The sequence below is a fragment of the Sorex fumeus genome, unplaced genomic scaffold (genome assembly GCF_029834395.1).
Source record: "Sorex fumeus unplaced genomic scaffold, SorFum_2.1 ptg000030l, whole genome shotgun sequence".
Classification (NCBI taxonomy): Eukaryota; Metazoa; Chordata; class Mammalia; order Eulipotyphla; family Soricidae; genus Sorex; species Sorex fumeus.
This window is the reverse complement of record NW_026606087.1, coordinates 21,650,583-21,669,744: the sequence shown is the minus strand read 5'-3', so window position 1 is coordinate 21,669,744 and position 19,162 is coordinate 21,650,583. Positions and strand designations below refer to the sequence as shown.

Below are 19,162 nucleotides of genomic sequence, written 5' to 3'. Positions count from 1 at the left end.
GATGATCTTGGAGTTTCCTTCTTTGGCCATTTGCCCTTGATTTCTTAAACTGTATGTCAGAGTATCAAATACATCTTTCCTCTGACTTACATAAATGCATTCTGGAAAATTTAGAGCATACCCAGCAAAATTTAATTCACTCACATGAACATTCTATGGGCTGTTTGAAACTAAACAGGCACCCATCAAACCCCAGCACTTCCCCCAATCACTGTGATAACACAGACATTGCTACTTGGAACCTCAGCCCAGTGGCTGTGTCTGTCATTGTAAGGTGGTTACACCGAGTTCAGGGGAAGTTGTTGGAGAGTTCTAAGCAACAGCTGTGTCTTAAGAGGTTTTTCTTTAAAGTGTTAACTAGAGAATAGATGCTGGGTATGGAAACATAGAAAAACCAATGAGGAAACTGAATGCCACTGGGCTGGAGTGATAGTACAGTGGATAAAGCATGTCTTGCATGCAACTGATGTGGATTCTAGCTCTGGCATCAGGAATGGTCCCCTGAGCACTGCCTAGTTGTGTTCTAAAACCCAAACAAAATTTTTAAATTAAAAAATCTATCGTCGGGGCTGGAGTGATAGCACAGCGGGTAGGGTGTTTGCCTTGCACGCAGCCAACATGACCGACACAGGTTTGATTCCCAGCACCCCATATGGTCCCCTGAGCACCGCCAGGAGCAATTCCTGAGTGCATGAGCCAGGAGTAACCCCTGAGCATCGCCGGGTGTGACCCAAAGAGCAAAAAAAAAAAATCTATCGTCATAATCCAGGTAGAAAATTTGGTAGAGTTTTAGACGAGATGAAATGGTAAGTTCTAAAATGGGATGAAATTCTGGATCTAATTAGAAAGTAGTTTATTTATATCAGAACAGGACACAGTTGTTTTTATTATCTCCAATCTTCACCTACAATTTTCCATAAGGGAAGGGTTTTGTTGCCTAGTTTACTTCTCCCAGAGACTTTTGAACTTTTAACATGGATAGGGGATTTTTTTTTCTGTGAATATTTGTTTTATTGTTAATTAAAGGTAAAAGTAGATCTCCAGGCTTGGGGGGACACGAACTTTTATGTCATTGGGATAAACAGTAGAATTCAGTCAAGAAGTAGGAAGTGAAAAAAAGTCTATCAACTTTTTGATCACTCACGCCCTTTGAACCTAAACTCTTTAGAGCTGTTGCCATTTAATTGTTTGGGAATGAATTTTTGTTAGAAATCAGATGTTTAGTTATGAATGCTTTTCTCGGAGCAGGAATGTGCTGTTGACTTCAGTAGATATTTTGATCCACAAAAATGACCTGAATACTTTCATAAACTTTTGAATAACCTCAAAATGATAGTTACATCAGTATTCCTTTGCATGAGCTTATCCTTAAGCCTTCAACCAGACGTGAAGGACAACGGACTCCTTTCCAACATTTGAATAACTTATTTTTTATAACTTAGCAATTGCAGTAAAATAAGCAGATTTGAAAGTTGTTGAGGAGTTTTTTATTGGGGAAAGATGTGAAAACATATCCCAGATTTGCCTTTTCTGCTCGAATAGTTCACCGCCACCCCATCCTCCGTCCGCTTATCTCGGAAAGTGGGAAGATGGAGTGGATATCCACAAGTGGCTGGGCATTTCACTCTGGGCTGTAGGTTCTCTCAGGGCAGCACCAGAAAGAAAACGTGGCGAGGAAATAGCCACAGGGCTAGCTAGGAGCACAGGCATCCAATCCACATCACTGCCCCAGTCTGATAGCCAGAGTGAGTATGGTATAAATGACAACTTTCCCGGACTTCTTTCCTTTGGGGAACAAATTTGAATTTGTGCCATCTTTGCTATTGCTGAGCGAAGAAGAGAGAAGTTGTCCTGTGCGTTCACCTTTCATTTCACCCTGAGACAACCGCCCCCCCGCCCCCCCGGCCCACCAGACCTCCTCGTTGGGGTTCTCGTCTCACTCGTCCTTTCTCAGACCGTTCAACAGGAAAGCAGACTATTTGCTGTCTGAGACAACGGCTTCCTCTCCTACTCATCAAATAGTTGCCAGAATGAAACCTTTCTTGGGGCTGAGAGTGGGTGTTCTAGTCAGTGGGTATCCTGGAATGTGAGTGGATCCCTATTTTAGGAAAGATTATTTTTATATTAGAATGTCAGTGTACAACTAGGATACATATTTGCAGCAATTGGAAAGTCTGGGAACATCAGCTGGACTCATTGGAAAGCACTGAATCCGCGGCAGACGGGCGTTTCTGGCCTGTTGATCAGGAGGGAATCTTGACTCTGACATCAGTGGCAGAGCAAGGGCAGGTGGCTGAGCCTGTCCCTTTGTTGTGGGGCATATATGGGGGCAGTCCTGGCACCAGGGTGGTGTGTACCCCAATGACCACGGGCCCAATAAGGCACAGCCTGACGGGAACGAAACCACCAGCCCCCAGCTCTGGGATCTGTAGGGAAGCTTAGCACCTGTATTTTGTTTCATCGGATCTGAATTCTGTGCCTGGGAGCGTGTGGAATATGTTTATTTTACACACATTTAGTTTTAAAAGCATTTTGAATCCTTTGGTGGCCTTTCTCCTATACTGGGGACAGTGGGGGTTCGGGGGGGTGGGGAAAGGAATGTGACCTAGTCTGTAAGGAAAATGATTACACCATAAACTGAGAAGTCTACTACTGACTTGACAGAATGAATAGGTACGGTGGCTCTTGTCTTAACATTTGGCACAACATTGTTTAACTTCCGGGTCTCTTATAAAATGGGACTTGTGTTGGGGTCTCATTCAGCTCATTTCATTTTTTTTCATTTCATCATCCTGTTAATCGTCGATTGCCTCGAGCAGGCCCCAGTAACGTCTCCTTCATCCTAGCCCTGAGATTATATTCAAGGCTCTTTAGGAGAATGAGACCCATCATTGTTACTGGTATTTGGCATATTTGGTAGGCCACGGGGAGTTTGCCAGACTCTGCCCTGTGGGCAGGCTACATTCGACAGCCTGCAAGTTTGTCCAAAGTAGGAATGAGATAATAAGATGTCGCGCGGCCGCGAATGCGGGATCATTCAGCTCAAGGTTTCTTAATTGTTTGTTCTATATGTCAGCCCTTGGTTGGGGTAAGATAGAAGATTCACTTGTCCAGTAGAGTTTAGAGTTGATACTCTCCCTGCCCTCCCCTCTCGGAGGGCCTGGCAAGTTACCAAGAGTATCCCGCTCGCATGGCAAAGCCTTGCAAGCTAACCGTGGCGTATGTGGTATGCCAAAAACAGTAACAAGTCTCAATGGAGACGTTACTGATGTCCGCTCGAGCAAAAACAACGGAGCACTGTGCTACAAGTGCTACTCTCCCTGTCCTACTTTGGCTTTTTTTTGGGGGGGGAGGCATGGAATTCTTGACCACTATAGCACTGCACAGGGCTTTGCACTTGGGTGATTGCAGTGAAGTGGAGTTAGCCATGGGCAAGGCAGATGCCTTACCCTGCTCTCTCTCTCTCTCTCTCTCTCTCTCTCTTTCTCTCTCTCGTGTATTTGTGTGTGTCTCTCTCTCTTCCTCTCTCCTCTCCTCTCTCCTCTCTTCTCTCTCCTCTTTCCTGCTCTTTCAAGGAAACTGCAGGTAAGGGAAGTTAGGGAGACAGTATCAGAGCATCTTGCCTTTAGACCTTGAGGTTTCTCTGCATGCTTCATTCCCGTGTATTCGATTCTCATCTTTTTTCCTCTCCTGGGATGTTGAGTAATAGAACGGGGAGGAATGTGGAGCTTGAGAGGCAAAATAGGAGATGGAAAAAGCATAAAAGAAGATGAAACAGACTGTGGGTGCTTGTGTGGCTACGGAGGTCAAATAAACTTTCCATTGTTGACTGTTCTTCACTCTTCGCTGCTCCTCAGAACTCTTGTTGCTGCTCTCCTTGTATTTCACTTGGAGGCAGAGTCATATTTGTGTAGGGTTTTCAGTTCCACTCCCTTGAGCTTTTGAAATTACTCGGCTATATTTGTGATGTTACGAGGACAGATAGCCAAAAAGGATTTTAATTTTTTTTTTCTTTTTGGGTCACACCCAGCAATGCACAGGAGTTACTCCTGGTTTATGCACTCAGGAATTACTCCTGGTGGTGCTCCGGGTTCCATATGGGATGCTGGGAATCGAACCTAGGTCGGCTGTGTGCAAGGCAAACAGCCTAGCCACTGTGCTATTGCTCCAGCCCCAGGATTTTAAATTTTTTAAAAATATTTTCTAAGAAATTTCCAAACAGGATTTTAGGCCCTTATGATTTGAACCTCACTAGGAGCTACACATTTTATAATGATTTTAGTTGTTCTGGACTCTGCATTCTCTCTCTTCCAGTGAAAGAAAATCTAGCAACCCCCACCCCAAATTTTGTTACACAGGCTAGCTGGAGCCATATAGCACAGCGGTAGGGCATTTGCCTTGCACACAGCCAACATGGCCGACCCGAGTTCGATTCCTCCGCCCCTCTCGGAGAGCCCGGCAAGCTACAGAGAGTATCTCGCCTGCACGGCAGAGCCTGGCAAGCTCCCCGTGACGTATTCGATATGCCAAACACAATAACAAGAAGTCTCACAATAGAGACGTTACTGGCCCGCTCAAGCAAATCAATGAACAACGGGAGGGCCTTTACCTTTAGGCTAGAGAAAGACTTGCTTAAGTTGGATTACATGAAAGCTTTTTATCTGATTAGGGATTTATGAAATCACACAGTATTAGAAAGGGGGACTTGAAAATCATCTGTTGTGAATTTTTTTTTTTAAATCTTCAGCTGTTCCTAGTAGTGCTGGGGGCACCTGGGCTTGGGAAGCGCATGGTGCCAGGGGCTGACTCCTGGTCTCAGGCAGAACGTGTGCCAGCGCTTTACACCTCTCCTCCACTGTGCGTCGCAAATATTTCTTGAAGGTATTACGATTATTGTTGTTGTTGTCTTTGCTACCGTCACTCACAGCCATAACTCAGGATCGGGACCGCTTGAGTGGGGCGTGGACTGGAGGCCCTCAGAGTGGCACCCCGCCGTGTTGATTTGGGCTGCAGGTCCAAGCGTCGATCCCGGCCTCACTCACGCGAGGGATCCTTCTGCTCCGCTTGCTAAGCTGTCCCCAGACTCTTGTCCAAAGACAGTGTTATCCCAAGACCCAGCACAGAAACTAAATCAAAGTAACAGCTCTCCTCAGTCCTGTGCTCTGTTTGCTTTGCACCAGTCACCTCTGTGAATACCGAGAAACTCATTCGAAGGCTGGAAGGTCGCAGAAAAACTTTTAGGTAGAACTTGGTATGGACCACAGGGCTGCCCCCAGATCTGCTGGGAAATACTCTTGAGCACTGAACCGCCCTCTGTGCATAGGTGCTGTTGACTGCAGGCCTTCACCTCCCTTATCACCAGGCCCTCTCACTGAGCTCCAGATTGACAGCAGCCACTGTGATGTCCAGTATACACTCTTACTGTTATAGATTTCATAAGTATGACACTTCATCGCATCCCTTCGCCTCCCTTCCTTTCCTCACACCTCAGTAAAAGTTACTGCTCTCCATTCACTTGCTTAAGTGAAAACCAAAATAAACCCAAGAAGCCAAACTTCGCTCATACATACTCTCTTTCTCCACACCTAATTCATCAGTAACTGCTTTCGATTTACTTCAGCATAAATCCTCCATCTCTCCAGCGCTGTTTCTGGTGTTACTTGTCGAATTTGTGTCAGTGCCTTTACCTGCCCGGACTGTTGACAGTCTTGTCCTCCTCTTCCCTGTTCCTGCGATATTCGGACACCAGGATCTTCTGAATAGCTGGAGGAATTTCTGCCAAAAGCCGCTGGGTTCCAAGATTTATTTGTGTGCCTCTGGGATCGTGGCTGTTCCGCTCATGGGAGGCAACTCATGGTTCCAGCAGGGCGGGGAAGATGGGCCAGTTCCACCCCCCATCCCTTGAGGCCGCGGGTGCCCCTCTCACCAGCCAACTCATACCTAGCTGTCCAGTAGACTCTGAGGCAGTGGCCACCATGTGTGGAGCGGGGAGAGGCGGAAGGGACAAACACCCTTTCCCATGGCGAGGGCGGGGGGCGGGGGCATGGCGCCATAGCTTAATGCATAGTATAGACACATTTCTACCAAAAGTTTCTGGGTTCTAAGAGTGGTTTGTGTGCCTCTGGGATCGTGGTCGTTCCAGAGCCAGAGAGCCGCTCGTGGGGGGCAACTTGTGGTCTCAGTGGGGCGGGGCCTGAACTCCTTATTTTGATCCCCAAACACACCACAAAGGTCTCATTCCTTCCCCCCATCTGTACGCAAAACTTTTAATAGTCTCCATCAAGGTACAGTTATCTACCATTAACTTCTGGAATGAATGAAGCCCTCACCTCCTGATCGCTCTGCGTGTGGTTCCTTGTGCCGGTACTGTCTTTTTGGGTCCAGAATATGACAAATACTCTCTCCTCCCTCTAGTCTCCACTAAATATTACTTCTCCAGAGTGCCGCTCCCACTCATGAGCGACTCAAGTATCCCAACTTGAAAGTATCTTGTTTCTTTATTGGTTTCCACGTTCTTTTCTCTCTACCCCATTTGTCCATCTGACTCATTGCTCTGCCTCTTCGGTCTAGCACAGTGTCTGGATAAGTGATAGAGGAGAATGTCACCGTGGAAGTGTCTGGTTTCTTATCCTAGAACGCCAGCGGCCGCAGAGTGGCAGCTCATAGTGAGAAGGCTTCACGAATGAGTGATTTCTGAACTGAATCTTGACACGCGAGAGTTAGTTATGTGACTGCGACGGAGAACTTTGGAGGAGAGGGGTTAGTGCTGGCTGCCAAGGTCCAGCCAGGGATCAGTGAGAGCCTTTTGCATTTCTTTATTTGGTTTGGCGGGCACGCCCAGGAGTGCTCAGTCAGAACTTACTCCTGGATCTGTGCTCAGGAATCATTTCTGGCATGGCCTGGACACCATGCGTGGTATTGGGGATTCAGCACTGATCGAGCACATGCAAGGCAAGCACCCACTGTCCTGCCCGCTTCTGTGGGTAGCGCCCCGTCACGGTCTCCTGTGGCGCCTGCCGGCAGCAGAACCCCATCCCTGGGTGTAGGACTGCAGGGCTGTCTCTGCAGCTGTTGAGTATTCTCAGCCCTTACGCTTCTCCTAGTACCTTTGCATCCGTTCCTCTTTCAGAATCAGGGCGGTGAGTCCATGGTCTCCTTACTTCTGGTTTCCTCTTCTGTGGGGAGCTGTAGAACGTTTCTGCGTTTCGCTGCTGATGGGAATGCCGACTGTTTCAGTCCTTTTGGAAAACAGTATGGACGATTCTCCAAAAACTAGAAATTGAGCTGCCATTTGACCCAGCAATACCACTCCTGGGAATATATCCCAGAGAGGCAAAAAAGTATAGTCGAAGTGACACCTGCAATTGTCTGTTTATTGCAGCACTCTTTACAATAGCCAGAATCTGGAAAAAACCTGAGTTCCCGAGAACAGATGACTGGTAAAAGAAACTTTGGTACATCTACACAATGGAGTACTATGTAGCTGTTAGAAAAGATGAAGTCATGAAATTTACATACAAGTGGTACTACATGGAAAGTATCATGCTAAGCGAAATGAATCAGAAAGAGAGGGATAGACAAAGAAAGACTGCATTCATCTGGGGAACATAAAGTAACAAAATGGCCGAGATTAGTACCAGGAATTTTGCTCCATGGCTTGGAGGCCAGCCACACATGCTAGGGAAAAAGGGAGCTCAGATAGAAAAGGGAGCACCAAATAAAGGGTGTTGGGAGGATCCTCCCAGGATGGGAGAAGCATGCTGAAAGTAGACTTTAGACCAAACGTGATTGCCACTCAATGTCTCTTTTGCAAACCACAGCACCCAAAAGGAGAGAGAGAACAAAAGGGAATGCCCTGCCACAGAGGCAGGGTGGGACGGGGGGGTGAGGGTTGGGAGGGATACTGGGACCCGTGGTGGTGGAAAATGGGCACTGGTGGAGGGATGGGTATTTGATCATTGTATAATTGAAACCCAAGCACAAAAATTGGTAAGTCTACAACTGTACCTCGTGGTGTTTCACTAATAAAAATTTAAAAAAAAAAAAGGAAGAAAGAAAGAAAAAAAGTTTCTGCATTTAAAGAGCAAAGATACCCCGGAGGTCCCTAAACATTTCTTGAGGATAGGAGGGTTAGAGGGAGCAGGTCATAACTGTCATGCTCAGAAGTACTCCTGGTTCTGTGCTCGGGATCGTGCATGCAGTGCCAGGAATCCGTCCCAGGCCTCCTACATGCTTTGAATGCATCCAACCCACTGTCTTTTTTTTAGGGGTGGGGGGGAGAGGGGGAGTGTGGGGCCCACACCTGGCAGTGCTCAGGGGTTACTCCTGGCTGCACTCAGGAATCAGTCCTGGTGGACTCAGGGGTTGTTGGAGAGGGACTATATGGGATGCCAGGGGTTGAACCCAGGTAGGCTGTGTGCAGGGGTAAGGCCCTACTGTCAGTATTTTTGCTCTCGTCCCCCCAGAAGATTTCTGAATCTTGAGATCATTCGACTTGGAAATTTTAACTCAGTCTGCAAAATCCTTTTCCATCGGTACCTGGAGCTATGGTTGATTGAATGACCAGGGCCTGGGGAATCTTAGGGAACACCTTAGAATCTCCCACCCTGAATACCCAAATCTGGGGGACCTGTTCTTGTATACTTTTCTAGGTTTTTGTCAGTCAGATGTCATAAAATCTTCTTCAAATGCCCTTTCCATTTGTTTTTCTCTGATTCGTAGTAAATTTGAGGGTTTCTTTGTACGTGCTGGCCTTTTGAATTTTCTATTTTGGAAATCAACTTTTTATATCCCTAGCCCAGTTGGGAAACAGATTCTTGTCTTTTTTTACTTTCTTGGCCAGAGCTCCCTTGACCTCCTCTTTTAAATGTTGAAAATGTTTTGTTCTTCATCCATCCTCCTCCTCTTAACTTTGCCAATATATGTATTTTTTTTAATTAAATAGAAATATTTGATTTTTAACATAGTCAAATCTGTCCGTTTTTCAGTGTATCGTTTGTAGTTTGGAGAGGAATCACGAAGAGCCCTACACACACTGGCGACGTCACGAAGCAGGACGTTTAATTGATATAATTTCATTCTTTATTCATTACTAACATAAGCATTTGAGGTTGTGAGTCTTAAATTTGCTGATCTGTTAGAAGATTTTAACTTCTAACATAGCTAATAATCTGTATGACTTTGATCTTTTAAACTGATTTAGGCTGGGGAGCAGCGGGCGGCAGAGGCACGACTGACTTTGCTCAGGAGTCACTCCTGGCGAGACTGGTGACTGCACGTGCTGCTGATTCTTAAATCTGGGCCGGCCGCGTGCAAGGCAAGTGCCCTCCTGCTGCCCTGCCTCTCCGGCTGAGGACCTTTGATGTCCCAGCACTCCGGCCCTGGGACTGTGTCCCACTGTGCATCGGCGGAGTGTTCCGTCTGTCATTTCTGTTTTCTCGCTTAATTCAGCATTTATTTGCTGGCCATCAACCTTCTGTCTTTTTTCCAAAATTCCCACCTTTGACGGTGACCTTTGTTGCTCTTTTCCTTAAGTATTTTTATGGCTTAGGCCTTGAGAGCTTCCTGGACCTCGATTTTTGCTTTTGTTCTGCTGGTGTAGATTGTAGCAATTCCTTTTAAAAGCAGATCTAGGGGCTGATCTAGGGGCTGGAGAGATAGCACAGCTGGTGGGGCATTTGCCTTGCACACGGCTAACCCGGGTTCGATTCCCAGCATCCCATATGGTCCCCTGAGCACCGCCAGGAGTAACTCCTGAGTGCAGAGCCAGGAGTAACCCCTGTGCATCGCCGGGTGTGACCCAAAAAGCAAAAAAAAAAAAAAAAAAAAAAGATCTAGAGGGCCTGGGGAGATGGTTCGGGGAGTGCCTGTGCCTTGCCTGTGTGAGGACCGAGTTCTGTCCCCAGCACCATAGCAAGCCCCACCCTGTACTGCTAGGTGTGGCCCTGGTGTCCCCTCCACCTCCGGGTGTGGCCCTGGTGCTCTTCGCATGGCACCCAGCAGAGATACCCTAGCCTAGGCCCCGAGTAGTGGGAATGCTGTAGGCAGGGAGAGCTGCCACCAGGGCCTGCCACAGCGTCCCGAAGGAGGGCAGCCCCAGAGGCACCTGTGGGTCTCACAGCCTGGTGTGTGTCTCACACTCACACGATCCATGCTCCCTGCACCCTCGCCCAAGTCTTGTCTCCAGGCGTCACAGCAGCAGGGGGAGGGAAAATAAAAAAATAAAATAAACGTTTGTTTAAAAACAGAAAAAAAAAAGAAATTGAGGGGTAGGTGGACTTGTTTTTGTTTTTGTTTTTTAGTGAGACACCATGAGGTACAGTTGTAGACTTACAAATTTTTGTGCTTGGATTTCGATTATAAAATGATCAAATACCCATCCCTCCTAGGTGGACTTATTTTAAACTAAAAATCATGGGTTGGATACAAGACTTATTTTAAGTGAGTAGTGAAGAAATAACGGGGAACATGTTTTATCTATCACATGTATTATTTGTGACTTCTATTTGGAAATGTTTAGCACATGTCAGGTCAGATATCTCAGTCTTGAGTAAGTTAGTCCTTAGAAATTGTCTTTTTATTGCCAGAGGGATTTAAAGATGAGATTGGGGGTTTTTGATGGTGTTTTTGTTTTGTTTTAGCATTTGAAGCAGGGATGGGTTAGCTAGAGTCAGTATCAAAGGAAATTTGAAAAATAATAGACCCTTCAGAATCCCCAAATAAAGAGGCAGCTTTCTTCTTTTTTTTTTTTCTTTTTGGGTCACACCCGGCAGTGCTCAGAGGTGACTCCTGACTCTGCATTCAGGAATCACTCCTGGCGGTGCTCGGGGGACCATATGGGATGCTGGGGATTGAACCCGAATCGGCCATGTGCAAGGCAAACGCCCTACCCATTGTACTATCGCTCCAGCCCCAGCAGTTTCATTATTACAGTCCTGACGTGGTGTGCAGTGTGTTTAGAACAGCTGCTTGAGGGAAGGTCATCATGTCTTGTGCTTTTAGTTCAGTGTTTTGTTAATTCAGTCTGTGGGAAGAAATCTTTATCCTCTGTGTGCATTGAACATTGTCTCTGTCTTTGTTTTTACTTTGCTGCACAATTACAGCTGAAAATGTTGCTAAAACATTTTCAGATATATGTTCAGTTTGGAATCCAGGAGTTGGTACTTTAGCTTCCTCCTTAAAAAAGTAGATCTCAGCTCAGATAGAGAAGGGAGCACCAAATAAAGGGTGTTTGGAGGATCCTCCCAGGAGGGGAGATGCATGTCGAAAGTGGACTATGGACTGAACATGTTTGCCACTCAATGCCTCTTTTGCAGACCACAACACCCAAAAGGAGAGAGAGAACACAGGGGATTGCCCTGCCACAGAGACGGGGGGATGGGGGGATGGGGGTGGGAGGGATATTATCCATGGTGGTGGAAAATGGGCACTGGTGGAGGGATGGGTATCTGATCATTGTATAATCGAAACCCAAGCACAAAAAATTGTAAATCTACAACTGTACCTCATGGTGTTTCACTAAAAATTTAAAAAAAAAAATAAAAAGTAGATCTAAGGCCAGAGATAGTACAGCAGTTAAGGCGCTTGCCTTGTAGTCAGGCAACCCAGGTTTAATCCCCATATGGTTCCCTGAGCACTGCCGGGCAGGGAGTGATTCCAGAGCACAGAGCCAAGAATGACCACTGAGCACCATGGGGTGTAGCCCAAAGCTCCCCTCAAAAAAAAGTTCTTCGCATTCAAATGCTTTTGATCAATTTGTTTTAGGGCCCTACAAACTAGGGCCTAGTTTACAGCAGTACTTGGAAGCTCCTCGTGGGCCAGTGCTCAGGGGTTGCTCTTGGAGGTGCTCACGGGACTAAGCAGTGCCTAGGATTCAATCCAGGTTTCTCACTTGTAAATCCTGTGCCCCAGCCCTTCGTGCCGACTCCCCACTTAAAATTTTCACTCAGAAGATCTGGCTCAGCTTAATATCCAGATCTGTTTTTAGGGAGAAGTATCCTTTGGTTGTTGGATAGTTTGAAAAGACAAAGGAGACTTCCCTGATCTTAGTATTTTCCAAACAAGTACTTTCTCTTTTAGGTATATGTTGAGAATTGCCCTTTTTCTTTTTTTCCTTTGGCCATCAAAAGGACTCGTCTTTACATAGGTTTACATGTGTTGTAGTTCTTTCATTTGGAACACAGAACACAGAGACAGACATGTAATCGCTTTCTCCGGCTGTGTTGTTCATTTGCAGCCTTCAAGCAAAATGCAAGTACCGGAGGAGAATTTCTTCAATGTTCCTGCTTTTTTAACTGTCTCAGGACAACTTCATCTGGAAGTGATGTCGGGGTAAGAATCTTTTTCTCTCATGTTTTTCTCTCTTATTTGTACGGCTTTGGCTCGAGTGCAAGGCTGCCTCCTTTCCAAATGTTCAGAACTAAAAAGTTGAGATGAGCGTTGGTGATTAATTAGTCCACTTGAATTCACTAAAAGTAGAATGCCAATTTAAAAATAGCCCAATTTCTTAATGAAAATCATCATTAGACTTGTATTTTTCATTGAAAAAATTTAATACTGGAAATAGGAAACTTGTGTTTATTTATTTATTTTTTGGGGGGGGAGTAAGCTCTTCTTAGACCTCAAAGGGTCAGCAAAATTTAATCATGTTTTTGAGAATACAGCTCGTCCTAGTTAAAGGCTAGAGATATATTACAGTGGGTGGGGGGCTTACCTTGCACACGGCACACGGCCGACTCAGGTTCGGTCCCCGGCCCCCAATATGGTCCCCACACCCCTCCACCCTGCGCCCACTGGAGTGATCCCTGAGCGTAGAGTCACCTTAGCATCACTGAGTGTGACCTTCAAAAGAAGACAACAGAAATGTAGTCATAGTTACATAAACATGATGCCTGGCCACGTATTGGAGCATTTTTAAAGGTTTCTGGAAATTCTCTTGGAAGACTGGCAGGTGGAGGAAAGCAAAATTTTAATAATTTGTTGCTGGAGCGATAGCACAGCGGTAGGGCGTTTGCCTTGCACGCAGCCAACATGGCCGACCCGAGTTCGATTCCTCCGCCCCTCTCGGAGAGCCCGGCAAGCTACCGAGAGTATTCGATATGCCAGACACAGTAACAACAAAGTCTCCAATGGAGACGTTACTGGGCCCGCTCGAGCAAATCGACGATCAACGGGAGGGCCTTTACCTTTACCTTTACCTTGTTGAACACGAGCCCCTGAGAGACCAATTTCAAGTTGGGAAGTTTTAGAAGTCAGGTGGCATAAACGTCAGCTGCCCTCAGTCCCCTGCAGAATCCCTTTTGGCCCAGCTCTCCTTGTCTTTAAAACGGTCTTCGACCAGGACATCTTTCGAGTCCCGAATGGATCTTGTACTCCGTGGTACTGTAGGTGATTCACTAGTACTGAAATCAACAAGTGCATACGTCAGTATAGAATGTTATAGAATGTGCATATCTTCTACAGGAGAGGCTCCTTTATGTCTTTTTGTTTTCTCATGAGCCTGTGAAAACGGGATTCTTCAGTATAAACCAAGCATTTTGGCTGCCTAAGGCAACAGAGCGCACGGCCGTGTTTTTACCACTTTACGGACAGAATGGAAAGTCCCTGGTGTAGAATAAAGACAGTCTTGAAAATAGTTTAAACTTGAACACCAAAATAGTTCTCTCATTTATCTTCCAAACAGAGCCATGTTATTTGATAATTCCAAGAAACCAAATACTTTCACAGTGTTACCAGAATACGCTGCAGAAAAACTGTAGTTGTAACCCTTTAAAATTTGTTGAGCTCTATGTGAAGAAAGGCCAGATCATAAAAAAAAAGTCTTTTTTTTTTTTTTAAATTCTATTCTGCCTATCAAAATAGAATACGGAGATGGTAGTGGGAGTATTCCCAGTGGTGCTCGGGGAATGTTCCTGGCTCTGTGCTCAGGAGTGACCCCCTGGCAGGCTCAGACAACCATCTATGATGCCGCGGATTGAATGAGGGTTGGCCACGTGTAAGGCACGTAGTCTGCCCGCTGTACTCTCTCTCCAGCCCTCAAAGTAGAATTTCTTTTGTTTGTTTTCATTTGGGGACCACACTTGATGGTGTTCAGGGTTTACTCCTAGTTTTGTGCTTAGGACTCAGTCTTAGAGATGCTCAAGGAACCATATGTGGTGCCAAGGATTGAACTCAGGTCAGCTCCATACAAGACAAGTACTTAGCCTACTATGTTACTACCCTGGTCTTTTCAAAGTAGTATTTTTAAAAAGCTGAAAATATAACTCAGACAAATCAGAACATTTTGAATATCTTACTCAGTTTACAAATTACTGAGGTAAATTAGTAAGACTGGTCAGGCAAAGCTTTTGAGGAAATGTATGCTCATTGACAATTTCATTGAGGTATTTTAGAGTAAGATTTGTAGGTTAGTTCTAAATTAATTAATATTCTACAGATAATTAACCCTAACCTTTGAAATTTTCTCTTCTGTAGGGCAGAACTTGTTTGTAACGTAACCAGATAAAAATCTTGAAATTCAGGTGTAACTTTACTTAATCTGAGATATTTAATTCAATAGAAGTAGAATAATGGGGTAACCTACAGTTGATGACCTTTGAGTGAGTCTTTGTCCCTAGCAATGCATTAAAAGAACATGCCAACTTCCTTTTGTCCTTATACCCAAAATTTGGATAAGGTTTTTTATAGTTGGCTATTCATTTCTTTTATGTATGTTTAGAAGTTAGATACCTTCCTTTCAAAGTTATCATAACCTATAAAAGGTGCTAAATTTACCAGACATTTGTTTTTCTACTATAAAATCACTAGTGACTTAAATGTTTTCATTTTTCCCAGTAAAATGCAGTAAAGCACAAAATGCAATATATAGTAAAATTCAGCATAGATGAGATTGACAGACTATGAAGTTTTCTGTTATTTGATGTGTTGTGAAGTGTTTCTAATGATTTCAGTCTAATGTTCCTAGTGTTCATGGGCATGGATGTAGGATTTAATCTGTAAGAGTAATAGTCGTCTTCCCTCAGCTTTCTCTTTCTTTAGTTTCACATACTAGACTGTTTAAATGGAATAAATGGTAGTTAAATTTAGAAGGTTAACCTTTTCCAAAAGAATGTCTAAGTTGATTGGTGGGTTTATGGCTCTCTGTTTCTCTTCTTCCCTCCCTGATTCATTTTCTTCTCTCTCCTTCTCTCTAAACATTGGAGTCAGGGGTGATAAAGGCCTCAAGAGGAGTTAAAATTCTACATTCTTCTAAATGGGAGATTTGTTCTTGCTCTACTCTTCTTTGTGTAATATTTATACCAGGATAAACTCATGTATTTTATAATATGAGTTAGATTTCAAATATGTGTTATTTTGTTCTCAAACTCCCCCCTCCCCTTCTTTTTCAAAGAATGTATTCTGTTTTGGGTGGCCTGCTTTCAGTAGTGTGAATGCTTATGCTTTTGTGTCCCAAATTACCTCATCTTCACCGTAGCAAAGTGCCCAGACTCTCCACCACGTTCCTTATGCCTTCTAGTCCTCTCCCACCCAGAACCCTTCCACTTCTTGGTGACCTTTGTTTTATAGTTCAAGTCGAAGGGTTTGCTGTCTTGGATAACATCCATTCCCTTGTTTTGTTTCTTCATGTAATACAAATGATTGTTGAAGTTCGGTATTTCCATGTCTTGTCTGGGCTGGAGCAGTAGCACAGCAGGTAGAGCGTTTGCCGTGCACACCCCAACCCTGGTTCAGTTCTTCCGCCCCTCTCGGAGAGCCCGGCAAGCTACCGAGAGTATCCCGCCCTCACGGCAGAGCCTGGCAAGTTCCCCGTGACGTAGTCGATAAGCCAAAAACAGTAACAAGTCTCACAAAGGAGACGTTACTGGTGCCCGGTCGAGCAAATCGGTCAACAACGGAGTACAGTACTACAGTGCTACGGTGCATGTCTTGTCTGTTTTGCTTAGAACGCCACTGAGCGTCGGTTGCTGTGCTTCTGTTTATTGGCGTCTGTGTTTGTGTCTTTTTGGCTCGACGCCAAGAAGTGGAATCACGGTGTCATCTGGAAGTTCTAATCTTATGCTTTTGAGAAGTCTCCATGCTGGTTTGCATTAAGGCTGAAACATTGCCACCAACAGTAAGTGAAGGTTCCTTTCTTACCACATCCTCACCAGCACTGGCTAGTCCGGTCTTCTTGGTAGAAAAATCATCCTCTCTGGTGTACAGATATCTAAGCCTCAACTTCAAAGTTTCAAATTAAGTGTATCTGGCATAAGCCAAGAATTTGTTTTTCTTCCAAGTGGTTTCTAGAACCATCGGTTAAAACAAAACAAAACAAAACAAAACACTGTTTTCGGGCAATGGTTTCAGATCTCTTGTTGAGATTAAGAATACAGAAGATGACTATGTTAGATAAGGAAATTATGGAGAAAAATAGCTTCTAGTGGGACTAAGAATTTAACTTTGTTACTAAAGAATCTAAAATGAGGCCAAGAGCAGAATTCTCCGCTGATTCTGTACAGCAACTGTACCTGCATCATCTGCTGAGACATGGGGGAGACTGACAGTGGGCTTAACCAGGAAGTGGTTTAATCAAGAGAAATGGGGAACCAACGGGGCCAGAGTGGTAGGACTGTGGGTAGAACGCCTACTTAGCACACCGCTGACCTGAGTGCAATTCCCAGCATCCTGCATGGTCCCCCAAGCACCACCACAAGTGATTCCTGAGTGCAAGGCCAGGAGTTACCCCTGAGCGCAGCCAGGTAAAGCCCAAAAACAAACCCAAAAAAAGTGAATCAACAGATGGGAAAGAAAAATAGAGTGTTTTTAGTTAAGTAAGTAATTATCATGATCTGGTTTGGGTTTTGCTCTTAGTTTAGTTGTTACTGTAGTATGTTGCTCAAACTTGTTTTGGTTTTGGTGTGTTTAAAGTTTGTAGTGCACCTAAGAGTTTATTTTTGATTGTGTGCGTGTTGGTTGATTGTGTTGAGTGTCCACTTTATGTTGAATCTCCTTCCAGAATATTTTCATTGCTCCAAAACCCCTCTCTGCTCCAACTCTGTCCCTTCTCCTTCCTTGCCCCAAGCAGCCACTGGTGTTTTTACTCTCTCCATGGTTTTGCCTTTTCCAGGATGTTTTTAGTTGGAATTATGAAGTATGTAGTCTTTTCAGATCAGTCTCCTTTGGTAATGTGTGTTTAAGATTCCTTTCTCTCTTTTCATGGCTTGATAGCTCGTTTCTCCTTCATGCCTTCTTTTTTTCTTTGTTTTCATTTTGTGGTTGTTGTTTGGTTTGGTTTTGTGGCTATACCCAGTTGTGCTCAGGGGCTATTCCTGACTCTGTGCTCAAGAATGACCACGGTGGTGTTGGGGGGCCATGGTGCTGGGGACTAGGCGAGGGTCAGCTGCATGCAAGACATGTAAAGCGAGTAAGACAAGCCCCTTCCCTCTTATCCGAACTCTGTCGTGCCCTCGTTTCGTTTTAAAACTGAATAATACTCCGCCTTCTGACTATACCACAGTTCATTCACCTTATCACCCAAGGGACATAGATATCTTCCAAGTTTGGGCAATAATTACAGCCTTATTTTACCTACTCTTGGAAGGTTCAGTCACTCCTCTAAGAAACCCTCATTTCCTTCATTGAAAGGTGTTATTTAGAAACTAAGCTATGCTCCCCAACGGATTATATATTATATATGTATTGGAGATTTTTTTTCTTGAAAGTCTCCTTGTCAAAGAGAGATATAAGCATGTTTGTTAAATAAGAGAAGACCAGGAGACTACTCAGGTTTCAGAGCCTGGCATGCTTTGGTTTGTTCCCTGATACTCTGTGACCCCTCCCCAGACACCTGGGGGTCTGGGGAGTCACCAAGCATCATACAAGAGAATACTTGACGTGGCCCTGTTAAAACATAACTTGGGAACAGGAAGAGAGTCAAAGGCGGCAGCACGTGCCACTGGCCAGGTATCACTGAGAGTGGTCCATGGGAGCCACAGCTTTACTGGGGAGCCAGCCCCTCAAAAAATGCATATATGTATGTGTATATATGTATACTTTTATATATGTATACATATATAAAAAAAGAAGCAAGAGAACACTGTGTTTCTGCCTACAAATAAAACTTATGAATGGATGTTCATTCTACATTTTAAGTATTCTAAATTGTAAAACTTGTTTAAGAAATGTCATTTGGGGGCTGGAGTGGTAGCACAGTGGGTAGGGCGTTTGCCTTGCATGCGGCCTGACCCGGGTTTGATTCCCAGCATCCCATATGGTCCCCTGAGCACCGCCAGGAGTAATTCCTGAGTGCATAAACGAGCAGTAACCCCTGTGCATCGCTGGGTGGGACCCAAAAAGCAAAAAAAAAAAAAAAGAAATGTTATGTGATAAAATTTTCTATCCCTTGTCAATTAAAATCAGAATTGGAGAAGGGTTTAGCCTAAAACTCTCGTTGCAAATGCTTTTTTTCTATATCAAAGCATTATTTGCTCTACTGTGAAGTCAGGCATATTTCAGGAGAAAGGTGATGCCTCCTTTAGAAATAATGCAGTTAGAAATATAGAAATTGCCTTGATTTTTTTCTAAAGGAAAACCTTTCATCCAGGATTTTATTGCTGGGAATTTTTTTTCTTTTTTTGAGAAAAATATCTGATGCTGTAAAAATGCGCAAACGAAAAGGTTGAAAGCAACTTTATTTACTAGTAGAAAAATAACAATGTAAATGTCTATTTTAAAATATTTATTAATCCTTAGGATGCCAAGAAAGTAGCCATCATCATTTACCATCTGTGGGTAATGAACCTTATCTTTATTAAGTATTTTTAAGCGATCTTATGAATAATTTATGAAAGTAAAAATAAGGGATAAAGATCTCCCCCACTATCTGAAAATAGAGTGTTTCTCTTTGTTGTGATTTGGTAGGTTATTCCTTGGTATAGAAGTGCTTGGGTGTTTTTCTTTTACGTTAATGATAATAGCATTTCCGTACTTTCTATTCTACCAAAACACTAAATCTGAGCCTTGCACTTCTAAATAATGAGGTAAAGTGTGTCTGGTCCTTAGTAGCCTTGTGAAGTCCTGTGCAGCCTCAGCTGCCCCTGCTGCCCCGGAGAGAGTGCCACCCCCACCCACCCAGGACCTCCACCCAGCCCTCCACTTGGGGTAGCAACTGCAGTGCCAGACATAG

General features: G+C 44.4%; 1 protein-coding gene across 3 annotated transcripts in view; it reads left to right on the top strand.

The window, feature by feature from the left end:
* Positions 1-19,162, top strand: part of NARS2 (asparaginyl-tRNA synthetase 2, mitochondrial) — a 149,703-nt gene that overhangs the window by 42,989 nt on the left and 87,552 nt on the right. For all 3 annotated transcript variants that reach the window (XM_056116053.1, XM_056116052.1, XM_056116051.1), the window contains one exon: positions 12,236-12,330. In XM_056116053.1, coding sequence (XP_055972028.1) covers positions 12,236-12,330 — 95 coding nt within the window. The remainder of the gene's footprint in view (positions 1-12,235; positions 12,331-19,162) is intronic.